General features: G+C 44.0%; 1 protein-coding gene across 1 annotated transcript; it reads right to left on the minus strand.

The window, feature by feature from the left end:
- Positions 1 to 781: 781 nt before the first annotated feature.
- Positions 782 to 8,423, minus strand: PSMB5 (proteasome 20S subunit beta 5). Its single transcript, XM_042477013.1, has 3 exons — positions 8,104 to 8,423; positions 5,044 to 5,350; positions 782 to 1,316 (listed from the first exon to the last, which is right to left on the minus strand). The coding sequence occupies exons 1-3, from the start codon at positions 8,338 to 8,340 to the stop codon at positions 1,018 to 1,020; spliced, it is 843 nt and encodes a 280-aa protein (XP_042332947.1). The 5' UTR covers positions 8,341 to 8,423; the 3' UTR covers positions 782 to 1,017.
- Between the last annotated feature and the right edge of the window lie 505 nt (positions 8,424 to 8,928).

Consider the following 8,928-nt stretch of genomic DNA (forward strand, 5'->3'; position numbering starts at 1 on the left):
GCCCTTTTTCATTCCTTTCCACCTCTTCAGTGAGCACAGAGAACAGCTCTTGAACAAAAAAACACAAAAACAAAGGGCATTTCCTCAGCTCTCTCTACCAGAAGCACATTCTTCTCCTCAACCACACCTCCATCTTGGCCTCCCTTGTTCCTTCTCTCTCTGCTGCCCTGCAGCTGGCAATAACCTTTTCTGTTCACATTAGTTTCCATACGCTGCACACACAGCCTTCGCGTCAATTGGGTGGCAACCAGAGAATGCAACAGTGCGTAAAAGTGAGCAGGGGGTGTATGCCAGATGAAAGGGCTGGGAAGGGTTAATGTCAACACATACTATTGTAAAAATCAAAGAGAAGCACAGATGGGATCGATCCCTGTAAGAAGTGGAGGTTGGTGCTACCAAAAGTACGCTGAAAACGATAGAGAACAGGGTGCTACAAAATGACAAACAGTGGCAACCATCAGGAAAAGGAGGAAACTATTTAAGTCATTTGACTCCCTCCCTTGGCATTGCAGACACATATGCTTTGGTGCCTGTGGGAACAACCGACCTTCTGCTTTTTAATTTTTTTTATTTAGTTTTTTGCCTAGAAACCAAACTTTCAAGAGACATTTATCTCCTGAGCGCCTAGGCCGAATCACGCAAACCCACGCAGTCTGCTTGCCCCTCCAGGGCATCCTTGTATTGGCAAGACTCCAAAACCAACAATACACCTCTGATAGGATCGGAGTAGCCAAGACTTATCTTGTTCACCCTTTCTCTTCAAGTGAGGACACAAAAACTGTTTGGACAGAAGAGGTTTAATTCAGAAGCAAAACAATTTTATTACATGGGTCACAAGCATAAGACAGTATCTCCCACTCCCCATGGCCAATGTACAGCCAAACATTTTGGCCAAGCATTCCTCTTAGGCCTTATGGCTCTACAATCCCATTTCTCTATATTTTTATGAATCTGCTATAGAAAACCATGCCTACAGACCCAAGTTCAATGCTACCCCTTCCCCCAGAATCCAGAATCTCAAGCCACTGGCTCTGTGGCTTTGTCACGATACATTTCGTGGAGTTTGGACACATCGTCGCTGGAGACACGGATCCAGCCATCCTGGCGTACATGGTAGAGGTTGACTGTGCCGCCAGAGTAGGCATCACGGTAGGTAGCTTGGTAGATTGCACGGCGGGCCAGATCATAAGCTTCTTCAACGGAGAGATCATGGGAGTAGCCACGGTCCATCACCCCATAGGCGTAGACAGAGCCAGAGCCAACTGAGAAAACTGTGCCTGAGATACGGTTCCCTTCACTGTCAACATAGTATAGGCCTGAAAGGTAGGACAGATGAGGATGAGTTAATGGAGGTACCTCCTTACAATCACCTTCTCTCCAGAGATGCTTGCTCTTCACTCTTCCCCAGATGGGAAGAGAAATGGTCAGAACATCTATACCATCACGCAGGACCATGTTTTTCAAAAGGCTGTCTAGAGGACTTATGGAGTCCTTTGAGTTTTTAAATTCTCTGCAAGCATTACTTTCTCAGCACTACAGTTCCCTGTAATAGTGCATCCGTATCTAAAGCAACTGTGCAACAACACAAGGAAATGTGGCAACTGAGACTGCAGAATTTGGTTTTGATGGATCTACGGAGACATTTTTTACTGAATTCTAGGATAAATTTGGACACAGGACCAGGTGTCTTTGTTCCCAATGTTCCCATATCTAATCTATCTTCTATAACCGTTGACAGGCCCAAGAGGACTGACCCTCCAAAATCATTTGGTTTTTTGGCCTTCTGCCCTTGTATAGTTGTGGAACAAGCTCAGAAACCTTAAAAATCAGAATATTTGGGGGTTTGTTTTCTGCAAAAATTGCCACAATACACAGGTCCAAATCACATAATCCTATACAAGCAGAAAACGATGTGCTTTTAAGAACTCAGAAGAAACCCTTTGGAAACGTTAGAAAAGGTATAGGGGATCCTGAAACGGTCGGCCCTGATTTATATTGAAATTAGGGAAGGCTAATAGTATATCTGATGTATGAAATCTTGAATGGGGAGAGGAGCACACTGAGAACACAGCTTGGATAATGAAAGCATGGATCATAGAAAATGGAAAAGGAGCCTCATGGCAATGTCAAAAAGGGAAAAGGAAGACAGAAGGATACATAAGGCTTCTATTCCATTTCCAAACACATTCCCTGGCTTCAGTGAAATTCAATCCCAGAATTGTGCATTTTATGACAGCAACCGACCGTTGTATCCCAAGACCAATAAATAGTAAAACACAGAATTTTAGCAAATAAACATTTTGGAACAACAACAAATAAACATGATTGGTAAGTATCAAAGAAACTGCAATTAGTACTTTTTTTTACAGTCCATGCAAATTCTCTAGTCCAACAGACCCAATGGTCTGCTAAACAAATAAGAAAAACAGAATCAGTAAAATTGGATATACAGTACTGGCCACTATATCAGTGCTTTGCCACATTATGGTGCTATACCGACACAAAAGAATGCTCAGGATGTTTCTACAGTACTGGTGGACAACTGTGACCCTCTAAATGTCTTTAGCCTACAGTTTCCATCAGACATAGCTAACCCAGACAATGGTAAAGGATTATGGGTGTTGAGGTCCAAAAACTTCTGGAAAACCACAGCTGCCCACCTGTTCTAGAAGAAGGGTTCTGTGATTAATATAGACTACCAACAATCTATGTGAAGATTTAGGGTAGCCCCTTGCTGATCACAGGTGGCCTAAACAAACTAGGTGAATCAACTCAGTACAGTATGCAGTTGTGTCAAAGTAGCAATGGCAATACCAAGCTGTCAATTCCAAGTCCTTAAGAAGAAGGCATGCCCTCTGCCTCTAGAAGCATCCTTTGCACACTGAGTGCACAACCAAGCTGAACTGCATAATAGAACAACCTTGCAAAAGTAAGAATATTTAGATTGAGTCCCAAAAATCACTTGGGAATCCTAAGGACACTACCTTAAGGTCTAACATGGAAGAAAGCCACCAGGAGCCCTGGTGGCGCAGTGGTTAAATGCCTGTACTGCAGCCATTCGCTTGAAACCACAAGGTTTCGAGTTCAAGACCAGCAAAAGGGCCCAAGCTCGACTCAGGCTTGCATCCTTCCGAGGAGGTTGCTAAAATGAGTACCCAGACTGTTGGGGGCAAATTAGCTTACTTGCTAATTAGCTTACTTGCTGTTCACCGCTATGATCTTTGGAATAGCGGTATATAAATAAAACAAATTATTATTAATTATTATTATAAATTTAACAGAAGATAAATTATAACATATCAAGTAGGCTTGTGAAATGGAGCAGTATTGGGGGAAAAACCAACTTGTTGCTACAATAATCAGAAAAGACACCCTAAGGGAGTTACACCACGATACACTGTGGTTTGCTTTAACTATGGTTTGTTGCTTAAGCTATCAAGTGCAGAGCAAACAAACAAACAAAGGCTTTTCTTGTCTGTTTCTTTCGTCTTTTTTACCAGCTCTTTCTTTAGAGTGGGCTTCTGGGGAAACAAATAAGAGCCAAACCACTGTTCCAAGTTCAGATATCACAAGACACAAATTAAACATGCTATATTGTGTCCACTAATAATGAACCATGGGTCCAGGTAGTAGTTTGTGGCTGCTGAATAATCCCACCTTTTAGCAAGGTCTTGTGAGTTATCAGACCACAACCAGCCAGACTTGAACAAGCCACATCATTACTTCCTGTGAAGTGTGGATGGGGTGAAAACGGGATTTCATAAAACAGAATCCCGTTCTAAGCACCAATACCACAAACCTTAAAGAGTATGTGAAATGGGGCAGAGGCTGAATAGCTAAAAAAAAACCAAAAACAAAAACACACATTTCTGGGAAGGTAGTCTCAAATAACCAGAGGAAAATCAGTGATACTGAGCCCTCAGGCAAGGAATTCTGAGGAACAGAATACAGAAGACAATACATGCAACTACAACCTTCACAGAATGGTTTCTCTCCAGCTAAACAGCAAGCGCCCACACAAATGTAGCCAAGGATTTCAGCAGTGTCAGAGGAACGCTGAGCAGGTGTAGGCATGGAAAGGAAATTGTGCAATCATCTGCCTATGCTATGGAAGTCCCTGCCAAAGAATATCTGCCACAGCTCCTCAATAATGAGTGCGAAGGCAAGAAAAGGCTCTTTCTGCAGCAGAACTTCAATTGAGGAACTCTCAAAAGGGAATGCAGACCAGCCTCATTTTTAATGAGTTTCTACTGAGCAGCTGCAGTCTGTCAGAACTGTAGTATTTAAAATGCTTTAATCTAATTTTAAATAGTTTCCCCTGACATGTTTTTTTATATTCTAATATTCTACATTGCTTGCAGGCCCTAATGGTAAAAAATAATTTATATATACATTTTATAGCTGCATTGAGTCCTAGTTTTGGAATTATAATAAGTTAAGAAATAAAAATAAATTAACAAGCTTCTGGAAGCTAATAAAATATTTTTCTTTTAAGGAAGTGGGACCTCGTCATCCACAGGCTTGGCACTTGCAGATTTCAGCATCTGTGGACAGCAACCCCCATCCCAAATTGTGGCATGTGCATGCGCCCACACTAGTGGTTGTGTGCACCACCATTAGGGACAATGGGACTTGAGGTCTTGTATTTTTTCATATCTCCAGGGGGGTGGGTCCAGAACAGATTCCACCACGGACAGAAAGGTGTGGCTGTACAATCCTAATATATTGTTTTAATCAGTCTCTGCTTAATATTTTAATTGATTATTAACTTTTTTTGAAAGCTGCTTAGAACACCTTGGGAAAAGGCAGGCATAGCATGATACATTATTATCGGATGATTCAAAAAGAATGGTGCAAAACCAAATAAGAACAACTTTACTTGTGCCCCATTCTTTTTCAACCACCCTGAATATTAAGGTTTGAAATAAATAAATAAATAATAAAAATGTGTGAAGCGTCAATGCAGCTAGGATTTTGTGAGATGTCACAATAAATAGCAAGTTATGCCTTCCAAAAAGCCCTTAGAAAATGTGGTGTCCTCACCTGGCCCTCGCTTGTCCCAGCCACAGATCATGGTACCCATTGAGAGACCCATTCCCTTATACTGGTACACCATGTTGGCCAAGAGCTTGGAGGCGGCCGCTACTGAGATCCGCTCCTTGTTGCGGAGTTCATAGATGCGGCACTGCCTTGCCAGCAGCCGCTCCCAGAAGCTGCAGTCAGCTGCACCACCAGCCATGGTCCCCAGCAGGTAAGGGTTGATTTCAATGACCTTCTTTACTGTTTGTGAAGCAATGTAGACACCTGCTGTTGCCCGAGAATCCACTGCTACAATCACGCCATGCTGAAACTGGAGAAGAAAGGAAGTAAAGAGAGACTGAGATCACACATCACTCACAAAAGATACCCACAGTCTGAGTTGCATGTAATCCAAAACATGTCTTAATAGAACATATAACTCACTTGTTGCAACAGCTTCACTCAGTTTCGCAGTACAATTTAAAGTGCAGGCTACTATCTAAAGCATTATATGGCTTGAGTCCTGGCCTCTCTCTCTGTGTATGCCTTCAAGTCATCTGCGGACTTATAGTAACCCCATGAATTTTATTAGATTTACTTAAGCAAGGAATACTCACACGTGATTTTTGACGGTCCCTTCCTCTGAAATACAGCCAACAGCACTTGGTATTGGCTGGCAGTCTCCCATCTCAGTACTAACTAGAGGTGACCCTGCTTAGCTTCCAAGCTGACATGGGATTTGGTGTCTCTAGAGTATTTAGGCCCCATTTGAGCCTACCCAAGTTTTAAGATTCTCAGAGGTAGTTTTAAGATTCTCAGTCCCATTTCCATCACAGGGACATTTGTTGAGGACACTAGAAAGGGCATTTCCTGTGGTGACTCGCAGGGTGTGGAACCCATGCCCACAAAAAGTTAGGCAAATCACCTCTGTGCATTCCGTTCACCTGCAAGTAAAAACCCTTGTTTACACAGGCTTTTTACTAGTAGTAATAATAATAATAATAATAATAATACGTTTTATTTATAGACCGCTATTCCGCGATGATCATAGCGGTGTACAGTAAAAATTGTAATACAATACAAAATACAATGGGCCCTTGGTATCCAATGGGGTTTGGTTCCAGGAGCCCCTGTGGATACCAAAATCTATGGATGCTCAAGTGCCATTATACACAGTGGCATAGTGAAATGGTGTCCCTTATATAAAATGGCAAAATCCAAGTTTGCTTTCTAGAATTTGTATCTTCTGACTATAAGTGGTTGTTGCAGAAGGTACTTTAAATGGGAGGCTTTCTATGCTTACTCTCACAGTTATGATTTAAGTGTTTTTCATTTGTTTTCAATTATTGCTGTTTTAATAGGAAAGCTTACTTAGGTCCAAAACAGATGGGCCGAAAGCACCATGCCGGCGCCAAAATTAGGGTTCCAGAGCTCTCAGCAACTGCATGTTCTGGAACCCTAATACGTATGGATGGCACCATCTTTATGTGACGCCGTCCATACGTGGTGCACGTGCGTGACGTAAGCACAGTGCTGCACCCACACTACTGGGCACCATGCCTTGTACGCATCACAGTGCGCCAATGGCACACTGGGGTTTTTTTGGTCTGGAGGGACACCACACAGTTTCTCTTCTGTGGCGACCCTCTGGAAAGAAACTGGGCGCCTCCAGTCCGTCCCTTTGGGGAGGTCTGGATTGCTCCTTAATTTTCTTAAAAGCTCATTTTATTGTAATTTTTGGTTCAGTTGTATTTTGTGCAATTTGTGCTGAGTGCCACCTTGAGTCCTATATTTTAAGCTGCCCACCTCCTCAATTCTCCTATATCCATGAGGGCTATCTTTTTCCTTTCTTTCAATAAAGTGCATTCTCCTCACCTTCCTCTGGTAAAGCTGCAATACCTCACCTAAACCACCCTTTTTTGCCAACCACACCTTCCATATATGCTCCTGCTACAGTGGTTTGAGTGTTAGACTATGACTCAGGAGACCAGAGTTCGGATCCCAGTTCAGCTGTGTAAACCCATTTGGTGACCTTGGGCAAGTCACACACTCTCAGCCTCAGAGGATGGCAATGGCAAACCCCCTCTGAAGAAACTTACCAATAAAACCCTGTGAAAGGTTTGCTTTAGGGTCGCCATAAATCGGAAAGGAACTGAAGGTACACAACCAAAGTTGCACACCAAATTGAGCATTACAAAATCGAAGATATCCCAGCTTTGTTCCCAAGACCCGCATTGCCCACCCAGCCTCTAAGTACCTACTGTCCCTATCTATTCCACACCCTGCTTCCCACATCTCTCTGACAGGGTGCATCTATGGCTGCATCCACACTGCAGAAATAATCTTGTGTGACAGAACTTGACTGCCATGGCTCCATCCTATAGACTTCTGGGAACTGTAGTTTGTTGTGGCACACCACTTTAACTGCCATGGCTCCATCCTATGGACTTCTAGGAGGTGTAATTTGTTATGGTACACTATTTTAACTGCTATGACTCTATGCTATGGAATTCTGGGAACAGTAGTTTCTTGTGGCACCACACTTGCTTTGACCACAACAAAAATACAAACCTCAGAAGTCCATAGCATGGAGCCGTGGCAGTTAAAGCGGTGTCAAACCAGATTATTTCCACACTTACTTGTAACTGCCAGGGCTCCATCTCAGAGTGTGTGTTGCTTATTGTTTATTAGTTGTAGCTTTTTTTTAAAAGACTGTATCTTCTATGTCATTTATTTATCAAAATTAATAAAGATATAATAATAATAATAATAATAATAATAATAATAATAATAATAATAATGAATCCTGGCCTCTGTAGTTTTGTGATGCACCAGCCCTCTTTGGCAGAGAGAGCTAGGCTCTGGGCCCCACAACAAGCTCCAACTCCCAGAATTCCACAGCCTTGAGCCAGTGTACTTAAAGCGGTGCCAAACCGGGTTATTATTCCTGCAGTGTGGATGCAGCCCTAAAGACAAATGCATAGGGTTCCATGCAGTGGAGCGACAGCATTTCATAGACTCATTTGGCCATAAACCCCTAGAGCCCCAGAGCTGGAAGGGCCGCAAGGGCTCCCTGGCACCCACCTTGAAGGCCAAAGTGGTGGTGCCATGCAGCAGCTCGATCTCCGCCTTCTGCCCGGCGGCGCTCTCTTGGCTCAGGGAGGCGCAAGGGGCGGCCAAGGCCAGCGGCACCTCGCCCACATTTCCCCCTTCGCCGTAAGCGCCGAGCCCGGGGCCCCGGAACTCGGTACCGGCGCCCAAGCCGAAGAATCCGGCCCGGTTCACAGGCTGGTGAGGCTCCAGGAGACTGGCCAGCGCCATCTTGGTTAAGGGTGGCTCACCGTGACTCAGGGAAGCTTCATGGCCCGGCTCCTATATAGGCTTCGGCCGCCATGTTGGGTAAGGGCAAGGCGTCGGCCTAGGACACGGCAGGCGCCATCTTGGTTTGGCTTCGTTTTGTATTCCAGGCATGCGCGGGACTCTAGCGCCGCCATTTTTAGTGAGGGCAAGCGCCGCTTTGGGCCGCCATCTTGTGTTCGGGCAACTCCATACTGGGAAAGCCTAATAGCCAGACAAAAAAGGGCAGTTAGGTCCTTTGAGACAGTTCTTCATTTCCTGAAGGGAATCTCCAATTGGAAAGGGAAGGGGAGGAGTGGTTCTCTTCCTGCATCAGCCTCTGAAGTTAAAGAAAAGCCAAACAAATGGAGGAATGTGTATTTTCCTCACACAGGCAACACATAGGCTGCATCTGCACTGCAGAAATAATCCAGTTTGACACCACTTTAACTGCCATGGTTCAGTGCTATGTGAGACACTTCGCCTTCTGTGACAAAGAGCTCTGGTGCCACAACAAACTACAGTTCCCAGAATTCCATAGCATTGAGCTGTGGCAGTTCAAGTGGTGTCAAA

The sequence above is a fragment of the Sceloporus undulatus genome, chromosome 6 (genome assembly GCF_019175285.1).
Source record: "Sceloporus undulatus isolate JIND9_A2432 ecotype Alabama chromosome 6, SceUnd_v1.1, whole genome shotgun sequence".
Lineage (NCBI taxonomy): Eukaryota > Metazoa > Chordata > Lepidosauria > Squamata > Phrynosomatidae > Sceloporus > Sceloporus undulatus.